The sequence below is a fragment of the Nanorana parkeri genome, unplaced genomic scaffold (assembly GCF_000935625.1).
Source record: "Nanorana parkeri isolate BGI_ZX_2015 unplaced genomic scaffold, ASM93562v1 scaffold65, whole genome shotgun sequence".
NCBI classification, from domain to species: Eukaryota; Metazoa; Chordata; class Amphibia; order Anura; family Dicroglossidae; genus Nanorana; species Nanorana parkeri.
This window is the reverse complement of record NW_017306333.1, coordinates 2,773,484-2,798,491: the sequence shown is the minus strand read 5'-3', so window position 1 is coordinate 2,798,491 and position 25,008 is coordinate 2,773,484. Positions and strand designations below refer to the sequence as shown.

Here is a 25,008-nt window from a genome sequence, read left to right as displayed (position 1 = left end):
TTTTCCCCCCTCTTCCATTTGCAAAATATCAAGCTGCTGCAAACATAACCAGGAGTTGTAGATGCTTCCCTTGACTAAAGCTAGGGATTTGCAGCCCACGTAGACCTAGGACACCATGTCTCTAGGCCTAATAGTTCTGAGGTCCAGCAGTTCTATTCTGGGTATTATGGATAGCTGCTGGCTGCAGTTCCTTGGTCTGTATATCTAAAAACTGTTCTGTGATGGTTCCAGGCAGGTTTTATACGTTTCCAGGCAGCAGCTTGTATCTAATAAAAGCAGAAAGTGTCACTAGTATAAAATGTACATGTTATTCTTTCAGTTTGTGATTTTACCTTGAACGGATTCTAACTGCATATGGAAAATAATAAATAAATAAACCCCATTAACACTGTGTCCCTCAAAGCTTATCCTAGTCAGAGTCGCCTGTTACAAGAGATGAAGGCTAACATGCTAAAGAGCCTGGCCAGAAGGAGTCAGTCTTGCTCCGTGCCGTATGCGCACCACATCAACCTGCTGTGAAAAGTAAACATAAAAATTGCCACTGTGTCAAGAGTCTTCTTAGAAACAAACTTAAAACTACAATTTAAAATAATGAAATAAAATAAAACCAAAAAGGGTAACACCACTTTTGATTTGCTTGTTCTTTGGTTTTCTTACAACATGCATCTTCATGCAATAATATCATACCAAGTGTTTCATTGCTGCAAAACACAAACGCACTGTACAATCCTCGCCGAGAGCTTTGCTTATTACTTTCATCCTCTGCGTCTGTGCCCCTGTACAGGTTATAAAAATAACACTTGAATCAAATCTACCAGTATCTTCCACACGGCAGTAGGAATGGAAAACACTCTAGGGCTATCCTCCCATGTGGCTAACCTATAATAATAAAACCAAGATTGCCATCAAAATAATGTTTTAACTGAAAACCTAAAAACATCCCTTTTCCGTTCTCACTACATACAACTAACCAACAGCTTTCATGAAATCTCTCCAATGCCATGAAATATAGTTCGTAAAGCAGCTGAGCGTGTACTGTTGACTTCCCATGGCAGACTTTAATATTTCTATATACTACGTCCTTTGTAGCAGCTTAGTATATGTATAGTTACACAACAAGACACACAAAGTTGATTGTAACATGTTGTGCTGACTGCATAGTTACTCCTCTGCTCCCACAGTGGTGGGCAGCATCCTTATCGTCCCTCACTACTTCCGCTGAACCAAAACCTCCTCATCATTCTCAGAAAGTCCCCCATCTGGGCCCTCATCTACACCTCCCATTTCATCACTTGCCATTATGCCCCGTAGTGGAATTCTCCAACAACCTTCATTAATTCTTCTGAATCTTCAGGTGTCGAGTGAGTGCCTTAATTGGCCAAACTCTAAAACAGTGGCCCTGATAAGCAATCACCATAGAACTATTTTCTTCACATAAATAACAGCTCTTGACATGTTTAACACAATCTTATCTTAATAGATTAAAGCTTTAATAATTTACATGGGAAAAAAAACACATTTATGAATGCTTTTGTTTTGTGGATTGTCTGCAGCAAATACCACCTGTGCAGAGGTAACCTCTAGAAAGTCCCAGTGAAAGTCATTATCCTTGTCCACATAGACTAGGTTTAGGGCCATTTTATGACACGTCAGATAGACATCCTTTCAGGAATATATACCCTGGCAAGTTAGTCTGTTGGACAGAGCGGTGATGCTCTGCCGTGCTTTATCATAGAGAATCCCATCTGCCTCAGCTCTAGCCAGGTTTGTGCACCCCACTCAAAGCTTCTTCTAGTTTCTCCTTGTAGGATGAATAGCGTCGCTTCAAGCTCTGCAATTGCTCCTCTTCCTCCTTGTCTAAGATGCGCAAGAAGTTCTGCAGTTCTGGTACTGAGAAGGCTTCCCACTGAAAGACAAATTGTGAAACATGTAAATCAAGCCATTAAGTGAAATCTACCAAATGTACTGCACTTAGCTAGTACCCAGGCAAATACTGCTGATCCTTACAAGCCCGGCGTGTATCCAAAGGCCAGATAGCTGAACAAGCCAAGTAGCGTGTGTGCTGGAGGCATGAAAGACAGCTGGAGAGGCTGAGAGGGTCAGTGACATGCAAGAGATGTGGAGTAGTGCTGTATTGCACTGAATTTTTTTTGAGAGCTGTTTTCTGTGGGGGAAGTACCTTGAAAACCCTGGGATCAGGTGCTCATATAATACTACTGAAGATAAGCTGCCCTTATGTTAGTTATGCTGAAGAAAGCCATGTTGTGCTTATGAAGAAGAAACTGTCTTTTTATGTTAAAACGAAGCACTCCCCATTGTGCTCAATTCCGCAAATATCACAGCAGGTAAAAGTCCTTTAACCCCTTCATGACTGAGGCCCTTTTTTCCATTTTTGCACCCATGTTATATTCCACATTTTAGGCCTGAAAATGACGTAAAACCCCCCAACATTATATATTTTCTGAATGCCAAGACCCTATAGAATAAAATGGTGGTATAAGAAAATTGCACTTACAAATGATGACTTTAATTAGGGCATAAAACTAAGAGAAACCTTGGCAGCAGGTTACAGCAACTGTTGCTAGGTCCATTCGCACTAGGCCAGGGGTCAGCAACCCACGGCTCTGGATCCGCATGTGGCTCTTTCATGCCTCTGCTGCAGCTCCCTGTCCAGGGGCGGAACTACCGCCGGGGCCTGAGGCTGTGGGGGGGGGGGGGGCCCAGTGAGGTCCGGTCCTGGGCACCCCGCCTGGTGGAATATGCAGCAGTGCAGAACTGATCTGCCCTGGAACTTCTGTTCGGTCCTGAAATGTCACTTCTATCCGACTTTGTGTGAATGTGAGACCGCACTCACAGAGCCAGATAGAATTGACATTTCAGAACCGTACAGCTGTTCCAGGGCAGATCAGTTCTCCTGCACATATGATTTGAGATGCCAATCTGCCCTGGAACAGCTGACAAAGCGTTGGAATGCTTGACCTATTGGCGGTCACACATTCCACCGCCAAAAAACTGGGCGGGATTACATTGAAATGTGTGACCACGTCACCGGACACGCACTGTAACGTAGTCACAAACTTTGATAGAACACCGCCATCAGGGGGGTACGGCAAGTACCCATGTGAGGGGTCTGGGCAGCCTGGGGGGCCTCTTAGCTGTACCAAGGGCGGCATGGCTGAGGTGACAGGGAAGAGGGTGGAGGAGGCCAGTCCTCAGCAGCAGGTAAGAGGAGTTGGGAGGAGGTACAGGGAAAGGGACCCCGGCGACCAGCACACCAGAGGCCCTGCAGAGCCCACCATATAGAGTCTGAGATGGGCTGTGCAGGATCTATGGTGGGCTCTGCAGGGCCTCAGGCAAGCCCCGAGTCTGGTGCGTTACTAAGCCCACATATACCTATATACATGCTATACATAGCATAAAGGTAAAAAACGATAAATGCAGTGTTATCTTCATTTTAGATGTCAATAGGGTTTTGTGGCTCCCGGCGTTTTCTTTTCTGTGGGAAATGGGTCCAAATGGCTCTTTGAGTGTTTAAGGTTGCTGACCCCTGCACTAGGCAAACAGCAAAAGGAGAGGGTGAAAGCAAAGGTGCAATTTGTATCACTTTATTTATTAGAAGCAGTTTAAACTGCACTGTCCAGTGTGCTCTGTTTTGCTTTCCTTTTCATGTACTCACACAGATGCAGGTGTGTGCACCCAGGCACGGTGCTCATCGTGGCACACTGTACTGTTTACTTTTCGTACACTGGCTGTCCCCATCGGAGTGCCCCCTTACACTGGCTGTCGCCATCAAAGTGCCCCCTTACACTGGCTGTCCCCATCGGAGTGCCCCATTACTTTCATAATTAATGTAAGGGGAACTCCGATGGGGGCAAATAATTAGTTGCCCGCCAACCCCCACCCCCCCATCAGAGTGCCCTCTTACACTGGTTGTCCCCTAAATGGCCTGTTTACACCAATGTGGTCCGTTAATCGCACGGTTCCATGCAATTAACACACACGACAGCACAACACACCTACCGTGTGTTACAGTGTGGTAGGTGCACTGCGTTGCCATTCATATGAATGGCACCCCACATGCACCTCCTTACTGCAATGCATTTGAACACATCGCAATGTGCAGTACTTCAATACTGTCCGTTGTGGTGCAACGTGGTTGAAAAAAAGTAGTGCATGTGGTGCGCATTAATGCGTGTTAAATCGCATGTAAGCGTGTGATTAATGCACTGCATTGGAGTGAACAGGCCCTCGGAGTGCCCCTTTATAGTATTAAAACGAATAATAAAATGGGGCTTTCCCGATACCCAACCTTGCCAATCTCACATAAAAACATTACTTTTAATGTTTACACACACGTATATGTGTGAGCCAGGGGCATAGCTGGGAGGAGCCACAGATGGCTCCGGGCTGCTAAAGAGGATGGAAGATGATATTCTTCCGTCCTCCTTAATGCTTGGCAGGAACAGAATTAAGTCATTGGTTCTTAGGAATGCTGCGGTGCTAACATCTAGTGAAGGAGGGGAGGCCCAGCACAGGTTGGCGAACGCGGCCCGGACGGAATTGCTGCTTGGTCCGTGTCTGGACCAGGTATTTACCGCGAGGCAAACTAGGCGTTCCCCTAGGGCGGCACCCTCCGTCGGGGCAGCTGCTCCGCTGGTGCTGCCGCACGCAAACGCCTAGCGCCGCGGTTCAGAGATAATCAACTGGACACCGCCGCAATTCTAGAACCGCATTACAGGTGTGTGAAAACAAATATATTTACCTTCCATGACATAAAAGACAACATTCAATATAATTATGACTTTATAGATCATGAATCACAATAGCATTTGTTACAGACTGGTGCAATGGTACAACGTGCAGCAAGGAGGTAATTGCCATAAAAATCTGTCCTGATCCTTTTACAGCACTTGGCAAGCTGAAATCTGGCCAGTATGTATAATCATTGTGCCAAAACACTGGATGTAAACAGCAGGTGAGTTCTGGAACTGCTAAATGATGAAAACTATGGGACGTGCATTCCTCTGTGGTTCATGTGCAGGAAAATTAATGTGTATTTTTTTTCCTTTTACTGAAAATAGAAATGTGATAAAACAGTAGTGCAATTGTTGTGTGATGTAATACAATTACAATTGCACTTTAACATGTGTGCAGAAATAGACTAACAATGGCTCCAGCAGCCAATGGGCTAAAACATTACTGAATACAGATTCTATAATGAAAAACATGCTCCTAGGGAAAATCTGCACATCTTTCCATGTCAAACCCTGCAACCATTTCCACAGATATAAAAATACAATGCACGCTCTTCGGCTGCTGAACAACTTGATTGGTGATAATGGCAATTTAATACTGATTTGTAAATGTCAACACATTCACTAGAGAATTCTGATTGGGCATCAGGAATTTGCCTATATGTATATTTGTAAGGCATCCGTATCACTAGTTGAAGCCTCAGCAATTCCTGAATGTCTAATCACATTTTCTAGAGTACAGGCGTGGATGTTGAGACTGGCAGATGAAATAAAGTGGGTAGTAATGTGCTTTCTTTCCCCCCCTTGTCTTCTGCATGTACATAATAGAGTGTATAGGTCAATTTCTTACCATGACATCTCCAGTTTCATGCTCTCGTAGTACAAAACTAAGGGTTTCAAGATTGGGCCCAGCAACCAGACGAAGATAGAGCGGGTGTTCTCTGTCAGATAACCTGCACATGTAAACTGTGGAGAGAACAAAAAAGTATTAATGCTGTAAAACTGGAAGTGTATACAGGCCACATGTGCTTACATAGATCCATCAACAAGTCTCTCCCAGGTGTGGGCGAGGGTTAGGTTTCGGCTTACCTTCTTGGGGAAAGTTGTTTAAAGCAGTTTGCTTAGTGATTTATTTTGTGCACATATTTTCCATGCAGGTAAAACTTCATGCATTGGTGACAAAAGAAACCGTGACAGCAGAAATGCATAGTCCATGAGGTCAATACCAGGGATGCGACGATACCGATACAAGTATCAGTATTGGTGCCAATACAGAGTATTTGGGCAAGTACTCTTACTTGCCCAAATGCTCCGATACCTTTCTTGATACTGGAACTTCCGGTCAGTGCCGTAGGAGAACATGGAGCCAGCATCGAGCTGGCTGAACAGCCTGCTCATTGCTGATTGGCTGGGAAGCCAGGATGCGGGTCATTACTTACAGCCCGGCATCCTAATTGCCCAGGAAGCCGGCTCAATGCTGATTGGCTGGGAAGCCGGTTTCCCCAGCCAATCACAGTGGAGCCGGCCAAACAACATGGAGCCGTTTTCCCAGGCAATCAGGAAGCCGAATCAGGATTGTCCGGGAAGCCGGCTCGATTCCAGCGGAAGAACCAATATCGGTATGCGGTATAACAGAGTACCAAAAGCAAAATATCGGTATCCATACAATATTCCGAATTGGAGCTACATACAAATAAATAAATCTTCAATGTCTACATATCAGGGAATGATGTAAGATCGCCCCAACCATATAAAGAGCAATTAAACATTGGTGCTATTCTAGGATCAGTCTGAACAGATACAGTAGGAAGGATTACCTCCAACCCTATTGTATATATTGGAGACCCAGGCAGCAATCTCCATATTAGAGGCTCCACATTTCTGTACAGTGCTTCTCTCCCTATTGGAGTGTGGGAATACAGCAGTTAAAAGGTGGGGACGACGACTGCTCCGAGTCCTAGAACAGTCTTCGACAGAGTGCAAATGTCAATTGAATTGAACTGTTTTCCGGGATAGGAAAATTGTCTAAATACAGGAGGCATGTGTATTGTTACTTGAATCCTGGTGTGCGCTTTGTGTATTTCTTCCAGATCTGGGCAGTAATCCAGTGTAAAATTTAGCTGATACTGTAGCAAGTAAGTAGTAAGTCCGGTCACTGTTGCTCTTTCTCCTTGTGCAGGGTGACTGGGCTCGTCTCCAACCCCTCCTGTAGTTTTCTGTAGGCAGCCTGTAGTGGGTGCTGCCTGCTGGGTCCCTCTCACAGCTCTGCTCTCTGCACAAACTATGTGCAGCACAGTGATGATGTCACTGCTACTTTTACAAGGTAATAACTGTGCTTGCAAAGTGATTTGATATAATTTATAGCCATTGAGAAATATATTTAAAGGTTTTTGAGTCTGGTAACAACTTAAAGCTACTTAAGTAGGGTACACAGCAAATTTAGACTCGAACAGACAAAAATTGTTGCATTGGGGACTCTATTCCATTGGCAGACATCGATCATTAGATCAACATGTTGGATAATCTTTGGACAAACAGTGCTTGCAGCCAATTCGCTCACAGCAGGAGATTTGTCCAACCACGATGTTCAGCCCACAGGTTGAACAAAGACAACATAACCATGTATACCAGACTTTAGTAGTTATATGCAAACATGGGACCCCCAAAATGGCACGGGTACCCTTGTGTGTAGATGTGGGTTAAAAAACTTAGTGCATGGCAAAAGTATACTGTTTACCCACGTTAGATCAGGGGTGATACTAAACTCCACACAGAAACCCACCACCATAAAGGCTTCAGTATTGTTCAAAGGAGACAGAGCAGATAGCAAACAGGATCCAAGTAATACAGTTTGTATAGTACAGTAAAATGCATTGCATGGTCGAAATTACCTTGTTAATGTAGATTGCAGAAAGGGCAGTAGGAGCCACTAAGCATTGGAAACCATGCAACAACCTTTATGACGGGTTTAACAAAGTGTAACAAAAGTTGTGTATAGGGTAGGAATGGTTTAAACCACTGTAGGTTTTTGGTTTTGCTGTTCCATTTCCTGATGGGGGTATTCTCCTTCACTTTCTGCTCTGGCAACACAAGTAGTGAGAGGAAATCTCTCCAGAGGGAAGGGAAATTATTTGAAGCCAGGTGTCACTGGAACAGGTACCTTCATGGAAACAATTCTCCTCACTTCCTGTTGCAGTGACAACATTTTGGAATTTCCATCACATTCCGGTCAGGACAATGTCTGCATGAAGTTTGCATGTTCTCCCTTTCCTTGTGCGGGTTTGCCCTGGGTACTCCGGTTTCCTCTCACGCTCCAAAGGCATACTGGAGAGTTAATTGGCTCCTTTCTAAATTGGCCCTGTATGTATACATGTGAGATAGGGACCTTAGATTGTAAAGTCCTTGAGGGGAGGGAGTGATGTGTATGTGCAGATTGTTGATGTGATGTGTAAACTGTGAGCACTATATAGACGCCTATAATATGATTAGGGATGACCGATACCAATATCTGTACAGATGGCGAGTATTTGGGCCAGTACTTGCCTGGCCCGATACTTAAGCTTCCGGTATCAGGAAGCTGGGCAGCGAATCATTACACACTGTCCGGCTTCCATACTGGCCAGGCAGCCGGCTCCATGATTCCTCGACACGAGGGAGCATGGAGACGGCTTCCCTGCTAATCGGGAAGCTGGGTGTCGAGTCATTACCTTCCGCCTGGCTTCCTCAAATGGGACTTCCGGCATTGGCGAGTACAAAAAAAAATATCGGAAACTCGTACTCGATACCAGTATCGGTGCATCCCTAATAATATTAACATCAACAACAACCACCACCAGGAATTCTCTACAGCAAAACAAAGAAAGCAAAAGACACCGGTCAGGCATTTGAACCCTTAACCTAACACCAAAACCAATTTAAAATGATTTTAGATGCACTTTACTTTTCTCCTCTTCCAGTTTACAATGTAGAAAATGTAACATACTTCTGTTATATACAAACATGAACATTGAGCGTAGTATGCATTAGTACCTTGATCTTCTTTCTGACAGCGCTTATAAAGTGCAAACTTGGCAGGATTGTCAGCAACCATGAACTTTTTCAACAAGGCCTCAATGACTTCACGGACAGTGTTGGTACTGCTGATATGTAGAATGTTTATGCTGCCTTTGGGCATGTAGAAGGCAGTGTTATTTCCATTGCCGTTGGCATAGCTTTGTACTACATTTGTTCGTGTCCGTACAGTGATTGGTCGTCTTAGTTCCATCTGTACTTTTATAAAACCTGTGTATATGCCATTGGAATTCTGTAAACAGAAAAAAAGCTATTAAATATCTAACAATGCTATTAAATATCCAAACATGCTATCGGCCCCAAAAAAAACGCTTTATTTGACAATGCATATTTGAAAATGATGAACAGTACATGATTATCTCTTAAGATGCTGGGAAAGCCACTCAAATATTGCTTAATGCACTCCGATATAGCATGCGTGGACGCTAAATGTAGGAAAAGAACTTGGGCTTTGTTCCCAAATAAGCCATCAGTACTTTACTTCACTTGGTCTACATTACAAGTGAGGGTTCACAAAAGCTTTTGCACCTCAGGGCTTTAGGCGGAGCAGTGTTCATTGCTTATTGATGTGCATTTATTCATTCACTACAGCCAAAAGGTAACAACTGTGACATTTAAATGACATAACAGCAGGCTTCTTTTTGCCCCCACAGTTCCACAAGAGCTCTTCAATTGCCATGCTGGAGGCCATTATACTTGTAAAGTAAATCTAGCCTAAGACAGGCAGATAATGACAGGCAGTGCAACATCTGCCTCTCGCCTGTAGGGCAAAAATAACTGAAAATATGCACTTACTTCAAATACACTTACAAAAAACCCAATATAGAAATAGATTTGAGTATTACCAGTGTCATCTTTAATTTGTCAGTAACGTCTGCATTGTAAAGCTGGATCTTCTCTTTGGTTTCTTCCTTACTGAGGTACGACAAAGGATCTCTTTCCTTTTCAACTTCCTAAAAGAAAAAGAAAAAAGAATCTTTAGGAAAACATGCCAAATGTGTTCTTTTCACAAGCCACAACAAATATTCAACTATTTCACATATGGTGGTCTTGAGCATATGCATTGGGGACTACACATTGCATTTTAGGAGTTTAAAGAGGACATTGCATAGATGGATCCATACTCCTGTTCACCTAGGTGCCAGTGACATCACTCACCACCCTACAAGTATCCCAAATCTCTGTTCAGAAAAGCATTCTTATTCTTGTGACATTTGGAGTATTTTTTTTGTTAGATCTGGAGATTTTAAACGGAAAGAGCTAACAAACAGCAGTTAGCTCTATTTTTTAGGGAAGGTCTGTTTTAACTCCTAAAATACCCCAAAAAGGGATATGGACAATCCCTAAGAACAAGGAGTGGCAGCTCCCATATTCCTATCCTCACTAGTACCCTTTTAAACCATAATATGTTGTTACCCTGGAATATAAAAAGACACCGTCAATGCAGGCTATCCCCCAATGCCAATACTCGCCCTACCTGATATCCCTTGCGGCTCCTTACTACTCTGCAGCCAGCAAGGAGATGAACGGTTTTAGCCTCCTGGGGGAGCCTTGAATAACTCCTCCAACCATGCGACAGTGATAAAACCTAGTAATTGGTTACTTAGGCCTGGCCTCACAAGGCACCATGAGACAATGAACATGATCACCATGAGGCACAAAAAATAAAATAAAATTAACCGACTATATTCTGAGGAGTTAGGTCTAGTTCACTGGTGGTCCGCGAGAAAATGTTGGTGGTTCCCGGGCCCCTCTGATGCCGTGCAGGCTGGACCGTCATTGAAGCGGCACGGAGGCTCCGGGGCTGCCTCTCACTCAAGCAGCGGCTGTCACAAGGAATGCACGGCTGCTGGTACAGTGCGGGCTCTGCAGGAGGCGGGGCATATCGTCAATACCCCGACTGAGCAGGCTGTGGGACATAGAAAAAGTAGGGAGAAGCCAGGTAATAGTGGCTCAGTGTGGGGGAAGGGGAGGCATAGAATATATTTATATACGAGGAAACAATATGAGAATAATATTTTTTTAAAATTCATATTAGTGGTACGCGGGATTTAAAATTATGAATTTAGTGGTCCATGACTTCCGAAAGGTTGGCGACCGCTGGTCTAGTTTACATGGGCTTCACATTAAGTCATTTAGAGAGTGCTTTTCTAGTAATAGAAATGCTCCCCAAACACCTCCACCAGTTTATCATTGCATTGCTTCAAATCAAAAACAACTCTGCACCATTTACAAGGGGTTGTCAGTTCCCAGCACTTATCTAACATTCCCATTGGGGAATTCTACTGGAACCTCCTCTAAACACCCTTTCAGTGTGCATGTAGCATTCAACAAGCTTATGAAGAGCATTAGCAGGCTCACAGGCTGTGGAAAAAGCTTTGCATACCCTACATGAAGACAAAAGTGCAGTACAAAGTTTGGAGAGTCATGGCCTGAGTAAACAAGGTCTAAATGCCATCATTTTAGGAATCCTAGACCAACAATTCTATAATTTAATGTTGTACATTTCCATAGTGTATCCCGATCAGAGAATAAAGGACAATTCTGATATATCAGACTGTCTATTTACCTCTGTAATGCACCGTTACACTGTACAACAGAGAACTGAAAAATTCGGCTTTCAGAGCTGGACAGCTTCCAAAACAACATTTGTTCTGCCTCCACATCTACTCCAGCAGGCCAGAGATATAAATATAACACAAGCACTTACCCAAGGCCCATATATAGTCTGAGGCTGTGATCATCTCCTCAGCTTTGCTGATTTCACAAAGGATTGTGCTCTAAAAGCTGTACACATCAAACACACCGATGCTGCATGACACTGAGGAACCAGCTCTTAAACCAAAACACCACCTTCTGTATCTATCACACCTATCAGAGCTGGAAATTCCAATTTGGCCGACACAATGCCTAAATCAATGTATGTGTTCCTCTCTCGTATACTGTTTTAGATATTCCTAACCATGAAACACAATGAGGCAACTAGAACTTATGATCAGATCACTTAGCACTCAGTTCCATTCAGTCACATTCCCTCCATACAGCACTAATATTCGGAATTACTTGTTTATACAGTACAGTAAACACACACCGACTGTTTGTCCCATGGACATTTTAGTATCGCAGATCTATCATTTACTAGTACAGAAGAGACCAACGACAAAGCTTCCACATAGTGCCTCCTATACCATTTATATCAGAAAAACAACCCAAACTGTACTGTCAGCGGCAGAAAACGATCCATTTCTGGCATCATTGGAAGTCACTAAGCTTGCCTTCTGTGCATGGAGAAACCTCGCTTACACAGAAAGTACCCTGCACATGCTACAAAGCTCCTTCTCCAAACGGTGACGCAGCTTTAAACTCCAGGAAGATAAAACAAACACCATTTAATCCACCAACGTAAGCATCTGAATCGGTCTGCACTAAGATCTGACTTTAACCCCTTAGTGACAGCTTCAGAAAATGTTTTTGCTTCTGGGGACCGGAGCAATTTTGCCATGTGTTTGTTTTAACCATAATTTCCATCTTCCTCATGCATTGCACCTATACATATTATATACCTTTTCTAAAGGACAAAATAGGCTTCAATTTGATGTGACATACTTATATAAATTCTTTTTTTCTATACCAAAAAACAAATGCAAAAAAAAAAAAGTTTTTGCAATAATAATGTGTACATAATTCGTGTAGCTAAACAGAAAGTAATTTAAAATAAATTATTTTATTTGTCCTGATTTATAGGGTATATCATATGTCTGGGATTTCAGTTTATTTTGGGAGTTATAGGTCACAAAATATGAGGAGTGAATTACAATGTTACTGTGGAACAATTTTAGAATGTAGTATGTTTGTCTCCAAACTTTAGTAGCCTCTTCAGCACTATATTTTCTTATTAAACTTATTTTTAAAACTTTGAAAAAAATGTAAAATTAAAAAAAAAAAGAAAATTAAAAGTAGGGGACACAAAGGTTACATTTTTCTATTTACAGGGGCTTCAAAATGTTGTATTCGGAGGAGAAACTGTATTCTCCTCAGAGATACTTTGTAATGCACTGCTCCAGCTTCCAGCGCCACAACACAGTGAGCTGCAAGCCGGCTCAGTGGCTGTAACAGGGCTGTGATCATTGCTATTGAGGTATATAATCTGCTATTGAGGGTCTGCCTTGGACACAGAGGGACCCAGCGACAGCATTAACTCAATGAGCGCTGGTCCCTCCACAAACCAGCGCTCATTTTACCGCATGACGGGATTAAACTAACTGAAAGATTGTGACGGAATAATCCCATCATCGGTCAAAAAGGACCAGACATGTTTGAAGGAAAAGAGAGTGGACAACTAACTTCAAAAGCATGACACTACTCCTCACTTTCCAATCAGCAGGGTGGTGACTAAACACTATTGCTCAGATGCAGGACAGAGTGAGGTCACCTACCTGGCACAGGAATGTAAATCACAAAAATGCCTGAACAGTATTACCAATATTTCAGCAGGGAGGACAACCTACATGCATGACATGTATTTAAACTGTAGGTTTAGAAGTCTTCCTGAAGGCCAACTTTAATAGTCATTACCATATTATCTCAATAGTAATTCAGCTTTCAAGTGGGCTCTTACACAACCACATAAAGGCCTTTTTACAAGCAAGGCTGTAATGAAAGAACTATGGGAGCTCTGTCTTTAGTAACTGATAAAATGGGCCCAGAACAAGCATACAACAGATTAAATTCACAACTCCTCATCTCTAGACTTGTCAGGTCACTTAACGCAGACTGTTAAGCCAAAGCAGGACAGCCAGGCAACCAACATTTTCAGAGCGACAGGTCAACAATGGCAGCCTACATCTTCCTCTCATGACAACTGTGCTTTGAGGATTATCCGAGATTACAGCTTTATCAGAGGACTCTACCACCTCTGAAGTGAAAAAGTTAGCCAATGGTTTTTGTCTTGAAGTAAACCTTTAGCTCACTACATTTTAAAAAGGTACAGACTGAGGGGCCAACATGATCCTGCTCATGGATTCACTACTTAAAAGAACTACAGGCGAAACGTTTATTAACCCTTGCAGTGGGGCTACCCCAGCACTGCAAATATTCAGTGCTGGTCTGTGTTTAGGGACAAAAACAAAGTTATACCAACCCAAAGCTCAGAGCCAGCCAGCTGTCACAGCTCTCCCTCCAGCCCGTCTCCTCCTCCGTTGCAGCATTGAAATTTTCCTCAGCATCCTCACATTTATTAATGAATCACTGACCTAAACAAGTAAGATGGGAGTTCAGATGTTTCAGTCTTCATTGGTTGCATGCTTGTTCCAGGTCAGTGACTCAGGCAGTGCAGCAACAATGAATATGATGGCCCCAGAACCTGCCTATTAAAAAATATATCAACAAAGGAAGTTCCCGCACTGCTATCCGGACAAGTTCACTCCAACACATGTCTGCTTATGACTATCCACCCACCCATCTTTACAGTACATTGGTTGCACCTGCATAGTCGCACAGTTCAGTGGCTGTTCATCCAAGTAAAATGCACAGTGGGCGAACAGCTCCTCTGAATAACCTGTGTGATCATACCTCCTATGTTTTCATTAAAGCCTGGGCAAAATATTCACAAAGATAAAATGCCATAGTAAAATAATTATTCTACAGGAGTTTACCCAAATTCATTATAGCCCTCAAAGAATAAATCGAACATGCATGTTTCACGTAAGAGCAAAGACAAAAAGCGAATGCAAACAAGGCAACAAGAAAAAGAAGATACAAAACTTGGACATGTTTGCCAACAAACAGGCGCTGATAAAACATGTTATTTCTCCTACAATTCTGCAATAATCTCATCCCTTCAATGCCAATTTCATTATACCCTACAAGGCTTTGCTTCAAATTTGGCTGACATGCCAAGGTTAAGACAGGCTAGTGTTTGTTCAGAACTGAAAAGAGAAAACATTATCAGTTTTATAATGCTGGGGGCTATGTGTCTAGGACAAGATGAAAAAAAAGACAAAGTATTGTTTTCTGTCCGCACTTCAGACACAAGATGCTCAGACCTAAATGAAGAAAAATATCTATGTAGAGCAGCCAAGTATGACAAATCTTAAGTCACATTAAATATGTGTATGTACATACGGCTCTCTTTCCTCAGTCTTTAACTCCTTAATGACCGAGGCTTTTTTTTTGCACCCATGGTATAATCCACATTTTAGGCTTGAAATTACTTAAAACCCCAAACATTATATATTTTCTGAAAGCCAAGACCCTGCACAAAAAAATGTTGGCACTTGCAGATTTTTATGTTGCACGATATTAGCGCACCTCATTAAGAAACCCAAACATTTTTACTTGCGACAGCTGAGTTGCTAGAATTGCTTCTATTGCAAAGCCGGCCACCAGCTCTACAATTGTAAACAGAATCCCTGTTAAAACGAGACCACTGCCAGTGACGAACTATGTACGTCACTAGTTACTAAGGGGTTAAAGCACTGTAGTAGTGTACATTACATATAGCAATAGCCGTGATCTTCCAGCTGCAACTCCATTAGCTTCCCCTCTGCACATTGAGCACAGAGAGTCGCTCATTCGTCAGCACAGCCATTCAGAGAAAGCCTTTTTTTGTACTCTGACTGGACAAGGTGGCAATCCTGAGGTTTTTCGTTACGGCGGTGGTGTTGGGCAAGTAGCTGGTGCTGCGACAAATGCTGTCAAGCAAAACTCAATTATTTGCCTCCTTGAAAGCAGCGTGGTCAAACAGTGGTGGAGAAGAAGGGCAGTGGGAGGCGTGCTGATTAAGGATGGGCTCGGGCGTGTTCGCAGCTCCACGTGCCGAGCCCGCCAGGAAGCTGACAGTGCTCAGCGCCAATCACAGCCACTCAGACATTTTCGCGGTCCGCAGCTGCAGAGATCGGGAAATGTCTCAGTGCCTGTGATTGGCGCTGCCAGCTTCCCGGCGGGCTCGGCACGTGGAGCTGCGAACACACCCTAACCCATCCTTAGTGCTGATGACCGCACTGGCTCAGCAGCCAGACCACCTAGAAAACGAGACAGTGTACCCCGGGGGACAAAAAAAAAATTATTTTATGATACAACTTCTGCATTTAAAACTGAACTCCAGATTTAATAAAAACACCATTTAATGCAGTTATGCATGTATAGTGGAGTGCACCCAAAACTAAGGAAACAGACAATCAGCTAATTTAATTGTTGACCCCTTCCAAAAAGAATTTTTTTTATTAGTTTAATAATACATTCTGAATACAGTTTTATGTTACATAGTTACAAAACATTAACTTGTACTGAGATTTCTTATCTAATGCATACAGTCAATTTTGCACACGGTGTCCCCACAATACACAGCTAGCAGTACAAGTATTCATATTATGATGCAGCAGAAGCTGTCTGGTCACTGAAACTATCAAAAAGCTGGAATGGATGAATCGGTATCACATGCTAAGCCATAACACTTCCTCTTTATGAAATCACTGAAAACAATTCCAAGCTCAGTCTGTAACCTAAAAAAAAGCAGTGAGGGCCAAAATAATTGAAAGATTTTTTTCACAGGAAAATGAATACAGCTAAGCTGAAGAAATATGAAAAAAAGAATTTGCAAAAATAAAACAAGCATTCTAGAAAACATAAAACAGATTCTACTGCCAAATGTGACATCATCACTTAGAGGAACATCTATGATATTAGTGATCATTTGTATATCTGCAAAGAACAGAAGTACTCTAAAAAAGATAGCACCTCTTAACCTATTTTACTAACATTCTTTTTCTTTAGGGCACTGATGAGCCAGGCTGATGCAAGGTACAAGATGTTCCATTACCCCTGAGAGATGATTCAGTCCCTCTGGCTCACATACAGCAAAGAACAATGCATTGCACATCAAAACATTCCTTGGGCCTTTTCCCTTCCAATGACTGTTCAGGAAGTCCTGCTGCTGACCCACCTTTCCTTCATCCAGGAGAGCCTCTTATGGGAGGGCCAAGCCTTTGTGGCAGCAGATTTTCTCTATAGGAAACAGAGGTAGAGAGATCTTTTCCCAGTAATAACTTACATCTTAGAGGGACCCCCCCACGAGGACAGAACATTTTGAAGATATTGGGAAATATGCCATATCTTTTGAGGTTTAGCTTACAATCAATGTAGCTCTTTAATAAAAAATAAATATGATTTCTACTATACTTGAGCATAAAGCATCAATATAAGCAATAAATGGGAAAAATGAATGCATTAATCAGCACACAAACACCCTATGATACACTGGATCATAATGAACCTCAGTTCCTTAACCTGTGCAACTTCATCGTATGCTTGTAACAGAAGCTGTGGGCACATTTTCATTAAATTCAATTAAGCTGCTGGGATTATATGTGGTGGAAGATTTATCCCGTAGATATCCATGCACATGTGCTCATGAAAAATTCAAAACTGAACATTTAAAGAAAATATTTGAACAATTTTATTTTAGAAAAAAAATGTCAGGTATTAAAAGTTGCTCCTTCCTTGTATTAAAAACATGCACCCAGCTGTCATCCTAAAATAGATGCAGAAGGCCACCCACTGATCCAGTAGGACGCTCTGATGGGCACTGGCAAATGCTGCCCTGTCTTACAGGGGAGCAATAATGATCCACACCCTTTCCCCAAGCAAGCAAGCCATGTAGGGTTGGAGCTATCCACAAATACAAAAATATCTAGATTGTATGACTTTCAACAGTACATGCATTCCAATTCTCTCCTCCACAGCCTCAAACTGGAATATGGGCAAAACAATATTTGTGGGCCTAATGTTGGCTGGTGCTTTATTGTCGGATAGCAGTGATACATACCTCATAACCCCCTGATGTTACAAGAAGGAAGCATAGTGTATTGAGAACACCGATGCCTCAAAGATATGGAAAAACAAGTAACAGTATGCAAGAAATTAAAGTGTACTTGTCATGGGAGAAATATGAAGGCTGCCACTGTCTCCAGGAAATGATAAAACACTTGGCTGTAACTAACTTTAATGCTTCCGAGTCTCATGCCTAGGACAAGCATGCAGCAAATGAAAATTGGAGAGGTTGGCATTCCTCATCTCTATCCAAGCTCAGAGCCAGTGACTTGGCATTGTAGCCAAACCAGCATTTTAGAAAAGGCCGGGATTAGCAGCCCTCACATTTCCCTCATCACAGGTGCACTTTATGTAACACACAACTCTATATTTAATGTGTTGCTGAAAAATACACATACAGTATATCATTTTTTCCCCCCCATAACAGCATGTATACCATCTAAATAATACTAGGAAGAAAACGGCAGTAGTAGTTAGCCAGACAATGCTGCCAACACAGCATCCCCATGTAGTCCAACTCTAAAAATACACTGTTTAGCTAGTGTTCAACTCCCTTCCATCTATTTCAATCAAAACACCATTTTAAGAAAACAGCACAGCACTAATTATACAGAATGCCTCTGCAGTGCCTTCTGGGCATAAAACACTGGCTACAAAAGCAGAGAAGATGGCAACACAATACAAAACAGAATGGCAAAGCTATCAGCATAGCTGCACAACTCAAACGTGATTATGTCTGCTGATGCTGAACTAGACTTCCATATGTATGTGCTGCTCACAATTGATGGGGGATGAAAGAGAACAGAAATGGGCTGATAAACATTTATAGAAAAGTCTGTGCAATGCAAAATATGGAAATGTCATCTATAAGATCAAACACACCCTACTATAAAAACATCTCCAGTGCTTTAGTTGCAGGGTTCCTCATTCCTTCAGCTGTATTGGTAGATCCTGTACCAACTATAGAATAGCACATGCTCTCCATTCTTATCAACTGAATTGAGAAAGTCTGCAAAGAATGTGTAATTTTTCTTATAAATGTAAGCAAAGATAGTGGAAACATTTTTATCATCATGCCTTGTGTAAGCCTTAGTTATTTCCATAGAAATAAGTTTACATCTCAAACACCAACTTCACCCAAAGCGATAGACATGAATTATAGGAGTGATCACCCAAATGTGAAGTAAATTGAAGAAATATAGACGTTTGACAATTTTACAGGATACATAAATGAACAAATGCAATTGAGCCACTCCAACTAGCTGTACAATGTACCAGCAAAGAAAGCCAACAACTAGAGACCACTACAGTGTCTTTGGACTCGCCACTCTCCTGAAAGAAGTTATCTATAGAACATCCTTTTGCTATGTATATAGTATTTCCTTTTCCCTAGAGGGTCACTAAGAACAAGAAATCAAAGTTGTATTATCTACTGCATTTCCTGAAAACAGAAATATTGGGAAATGTATCTTTTTTGTAGTCAAATTCATATGCAAAAAGCAAACGTCTTAAGAAAAAGTTCAGAATAGGGATGTTCAGATACCAGTGCAGATACTCGGCATTTTCACAACTACCAGGGTGGCAGGGGTTGCAGCTGGGACCTGGTTCTGGCACTCCATCACTGTCCTGAAATCATTAGTCTGTATTGTTTAAGAAAAACTCTCACATGACAATAAACAAAAATGTATCGGTACTTGGATAAGTATCAGTACTTGTATAAAATGGTCTCGGTGCCTCACATATATATATAATAAACAAAACAAAAATCATACAATAAAACAGAGATGTAGAAATCCCAGGAGGTCCGTGTGCTCCTTACAAATGACAGCTGCCTCCTAACTTTTACCTTTTTCTCTAGTCTAGTCTTGGAGCTGGAAAAGTATCTGTACTTATATTGTAAAGCACTGCGCAAACTGTTGGCACTATATAAATCCTGTATAATAATAATAATAATAATAATACTTGTTCCGCGCAGGGCCGGTGCTAGGATTTTTGCCTACACAGGCAAAGTTGCATTTTAGCAACTTTGGACCCTCTTTCTGTGCAGTCCAGAAGATAGAAGACTTGGGGCCGGCATGTCAGGTGACCACAACTTCCTCCAGTGCAGTCCAGAAGACAAAATACTGTGACTGGCATGTCAAGGGACCACAGACCCCCCTCCTGTGCAGTCCAGAAGACAAAAGACTGACTGGCATGTCAGGTGACCAAAGACCCTCCTCCTGTGCAGTCCAGAAGACTCGGACTAGCAAGTCAGGTGACTATAAACCATTCTCCTGTGCAGTGCAGAAGATGGAAGACTGGTGTTGGCATGTGGGGTTAGTACAGAACTTCCTTCTGTGCAGTCCAGAAGATACACAACTTGGGGCCATCATATTAAGTGACTGTGGATTTAGATTTTAAAAAAAGTCTTCAAGTCCCCTTTTGACAGTGATTAGTTAAAGCGGGGTAGAGGGCACATTCCAACAGATCAGCTTCAAGTCTCATCATTCCAAAATCAAATCTTTCAATTTTGACTCTAATGTGCCTTTCAACAAAATAGTACAAAAAAGGACACAACTTTTTTTTTTTTTTTTTAACTGCTGTACATAAGTCGTCTTGAACATGTCTGGGGATCAGCACAAGTTTACGATTTCCAGTTTGCAAGTGGATTGAAGAGACAAATGATCCAAGTAAGCAGAGCTAAAGCAGTGGAATTCCTGCCAGACAAGGCATATCTTACTCCGCCTTTCCAATGTGCCTGCCTGGCATGAACACCTGATTTATAAGCAATGACTTCTGTGGAAACTATGTTGAAGTATCAAGTGCATGCAGGATGTTAATGCTATCAGGAGGCGGATTACAGTGCAATGTCTATAGCACACACAGATTCCAGCCGCCATTCTCTGTTGTACAGTAGAAGAACCAACAGATTCATTCAATAAAGTATTCTTAAATACCATTTCACAAAAGCATTACTCTCAAACACCAATCAGAATTCACTCTGTGCAGGCTAGAATCTGATTGGTTACTGCATTTATCCGACATTTAATGCAAACTGTTCCATTTGAAAAATGCTGTAAAGCAATAACGGACGAAATTGAAATAAGGATGTCTGCACATATTTTAAGATATATTTTTGAATTCGAGGGCTCTGTGTGGAACCAAGACTGGGAAGCAAAGGTAAGGTAGGGGGCCTAGTTCTGTGATTTCCAAAGTTAGTGTTTGCAAATCAGGGCGCTACAAATTTCAGATATTCCAGGAATCTGCAAATGAAGTGCATAGTATGTGAAGGTACCCAAGAATGCTCGCTTTCATTATTATTGCTGCTTTAAAATTTCAGCCAATTTTCTCATGGCAACGCCTCAAACTCCACACACTACCTATTAAAAGGAGAACTATGGAGGCGAGTGATTTTCACTCAACCTCATAGTTCAAGTCGACCTGTGACAATGAGACTGTCACACATCGGCTCTACAGATCGGGGAGTGAACGTATACCGTCGCTCGCTCACTTTCCCATCATCTTCCTGCAGAGAACGGTAACTGTCAGTCACAGCTCCCTGCAGGTATTCCCCTCTCCGATCCTCCAGCGTGACTGGCGGAACGGACGGGGGAGGGGGCGGGTACAGCTGGCTCTGCCTCTAGATAGTCAGAGCCAGCTGTCACTCAAGCAGCTGGGTGGATCTCGAGAGCATTGTCGGGATCCGTCCCGGCTGCGGCGATCTCGGTATATAGCTCACTATATACTGACCTTTGGGTCACGGGAGGACTTTAGAATATGTCCTACCGTGACCCTTAAGAGAAATATGGGATAAAAAAAAAAAAAAAAAAAAAAAAAAGTTACCCCATAGTTCTCTTTTAAGTACTGCCAAAACAACTGGGTTAATACAGAGATTAAGGCTTGTATAATATTAGACACATCCAAGTGTCAGATATTACTCAGTTCAGAGACTACATAGCAATCATTCTCTGTTCCTCCATAGAAAAAAGGACCAAACTCTCGCCAGATGCACAAAAACATGAAGATGGAATCTACGAGCATTGTAGCAGGCCCTGAAGTGCCAACTTCGTGGTATTGACAAATCTCCCACCATGTGTCGTACTCTGTATTCTGTAAGAGACTTGTCAGCCTTAAACTGGCCATACATCCTAATTTGATTGTACAATCTCCTCGTGATTTACCTAAACTATGTAATGTGAAGGCCTACCAAGACAATCCACTCAATTTATATACAATCAGGGAAGCCCTTGTACTACATGTTGATCTAAAGAGGAGTGTACAATCAGATTGTGGTGTGTGTGGCCAGCTTTGTTATAATTATCCTAATAGATAAAAATGACATACTTGCGCTATAGTTAGGTAATACTTGGACTCTACAGGAAATGCCTGACCCCAGCACATATCTCCTCACAGGTGAGAATCTCTTGTCAATCTCAAATAAATGGTCAATTCTTGCCAAGGCCTGAAATGACATTGTTTGCTGCTGGGTTCTGCAGGCTCCATGTAACAACATGAAAGAGCTGTGCTATACATACACCAAACGCTGTATTTATCCATCTTCAAAGGCAACATTCATGTCAATGTGACAAAACAAACATCAAGCACTACAAAAAAGCAAGAAGTTACAAATTCCTCCACAAAGCAGGTCTGAATTTTGTACAAATCTGTAACAGTGGGATGTATGTAGATCACGGTGTGTACAATTATTTCAATCTATGCCATGAATGCATGGTATGTACATGTCCAGGCTAGGAATCTTATACATTCACAGTGTGCGTTTGTGTCAAGGAAATAGCCACACATTATCATACATGTTCAAAGATGTCTGCATACATAACATGGTATTAACCCCTTCGTGACTGACGACGTACAGTGTACGTCGCCAGCATCGGGGCTGTTTAAACAGACTCCCGGCGACTTTTGCCGCCGGGACTCTGTTTAAACTTGTAGAGCCGACTGTCGACTTTACAACAGAAGCGATCCTGGCGACTTACCTGTCGCCAGATCGCTTCTGCGTCCCGAAGAAGGGGCCGCCCCCCGCCGGACACCCCCGCCGTGCTTCCCGGGCTCCGGTGCCCCTCCTACGGGCCCGGGACCGGCGATCTTTGTGTCCGCGGGGAGCTGGGGAGGAGGTCGACGAACTTCCGTTCATCGATCCCCTCCCCGTTCTATGGGACCGGGAGCGATGCAGATTGCATCACTTCCGGTCCCTGGGCTGTCAGTTCTGGGCTCCTGCAGCCCAGCTATAAGCTATTGAAGTGCGATCTGCACTTCAATAGCTTATTTCCAGTGTAAAGGTGACACTGAGGGTCTTTTGGACCCCCAGCATCACCTTAAAGAGGACCTGTCACCACCATCTGCTATTACATGGGGGGGCTTGCAAGCCCCCCCATGTGATAGCAGTCAAAGTAAAGTAAAAAAAAAAAAAAAAACAGTTTTTAAAATTAAAATGAAATAAAATAAATCTAATAATAATAAAAAAAATTTAAAAGTACCCCGCCCCCGCGAGCACGCGCGTCGCCACGTAAACACGCGTCGGGTGCGCCTACGCATGAAAACGACGAACGCGCTACACATGTTGGGTATCGCCGCGCACGCCGGAGTGAGAGCAATAATTCTAGGGGCAGTATTTTGGGGTATCTCTAAATTGATGACCTGTGGGGGCTTTTAAAGTGTCTTTTATTGATTTTTTGGGGTACTGCAGTTTTTCGCCGTTTCACGGTCGCACGCAATCTGTAAACTGGGCATGTTGGGTATCGTTTTACTCGTTGTAACCTCATCTTTTATATTTCATTAAAAAAATGGGTAATTTGTTGTGTTTTGGGGCATTTAATTAAATTTGTCACAAAATTTTGGGGTTTAATAAGGAGTTGCGCTAATATTGCGCAACATAAAAATTTTCAACTACCAACATTTTATTCTATAGGGTCTTGGCATTCAGAAAATATATAATGTTGGGGGGTTTTACGTCATTTTCAGGCCTAAAATGTGGAATATAACATGGGTGCAAAAATGGAAAAAAGGGCCTCAGTCATGAAGGGGTTAAATGGCATTTTAATGTATGCTTGATAAATACAGCAGAATAAAGAATAGAATTGGAGGGATTAAAATATCACATGCAAATGCAATTGTTAGACCATTTTGTAATTGACATTGCAACTAAGCAAAACATTTTGTGACACCAGGGAAAAAAAAAAAATCACTGGGATAGGAAGCCACAGACAACAGTTAAAGCCTCAATGCTTCAAACCATTTCTGCCTCTGTCCTCACTGCAGACATTTTCAATCACTTCCTGTCAATGTTACTGGGTTGGGGAATCCTAACAATGGGGACACGGAGAGCACTACAAATGTTATAGAGGTTCTATCCCTTTCCCTGATTATGCAAGTTGGAGTTGGGCTTTATTGGTTATTAAAAATGTTCATTTCAATATGCAATCAGCTATGTTTTCTAAGGGCCTGAAGCAGGTCAGAAGAGGGCCAGAAGAGGGCCAACCACAAGTTAAATGCATATCTAAATGAATTCTGAATGATCTTAAAACATCTTAAACTAATGTAATTGATACTAGCCCAATCGACACAAGCTCTAAAGCTACCAAGTCAAATGTATTCATAATGCTCCTAGAAACCTCACATCTGTATTGTGCAACTGGCTTACTGCCTTTCCCTTAAAGCCCATCTCCAGGCAAACCAAAAAACTACCCCTGCACTGCAAGGATTAAATACTTGTTTATGCCTAGGGGACAGGAAAAAGCTACTTACCTGATCCCCACTTTCGTCAGCTCCCTCCAGGCTGCTAGACCGGTCGCCGCAGCCTCTTCTCCCTGGACTGATGACATCATCATGTCTAATGCAAGTTCTATGACATGAGAACGCCAAGGGGCATTACACAAGTCAGAGAGGAGGAGAGAAAGGAAAGCACTGACCGCCGGGGCAGCAGGGATAAGGAAAGTAAAAGTAGTTTATTGGTTTGCATGGAGATAGGCTTTAAATTCCACACACGGCTGGAAAACAAAAATCAGAGACATACCATGCAACAGAAGTCTAATTTTTGGAGAGTTCTTTTCGAAGACTCTTCATAGCTGAAGGGATGCAGGTTATGTACAGAGAAAGACCATAAAAATAGATCATTCCATTTTCCAGCCAGTTTGAGAAAGGGTATGGTGAGCAGATAAAAGGTGAGAATCTGCAAAAAAATCTTGCCATGCACAAGTTCTTCCCGACTCCCTCTATATCACCAGTAAAACAAGTGAGAAATGCTGAAAGATGTTATAATGGTCTCAAACTTTAAAAAAAAAAAAAAGTTTCTGATGGACTTAGACAATACACTCCACAAATCCCCCCCCCCCCCCCCTTCTCTGCATATTATTACTTG

The 25,008-nt window shown here is 42.3% G+C and overlaps 1 protein-coding gene across 4 annotated transcripts in view; it reads right to left on the bottom strand.

The window, feature by feature from the left end:
- Window positions 1-350: 350 nt before the first annotated feature.
- Window positions 351-25,008, bottom strand: part of RASSF3 (Ras association domain family member 3) — a 108,239-nt gene continuing 83,581 nt past the window's right edge. For 2 of the 4 annotated variants that reach the window (XM_018576372.1, XM_018576371.1), the window contains exons 3-6: window positions 9,671-9,780; window positions 8,784-9,057; window positions 5,605-5,720; window positions 351-1,906 (exon numbers count right to left, since the gene is read on the bottom strand). In XM_018576372.1, the coding sequence (XP_018431874.1) occupies window positions 1,757-1,906; window positions 5,605-5,720; window positions 8,784-9,057; window positions 9,671-9,780 (650 nt within the window). In that variant the 3' untranslated portion in view covers window positions 351-1,756. The remainder of the gene's footprint in view (window positions 1,907-5,604; window positions 5,721-8,783; window positions 9,058-9,670; window positions 9,781-25,008) is intronic. The other 2 variants (XM_018576374.1, XM_018576373.1) reach the window with 2 other exon arrangements.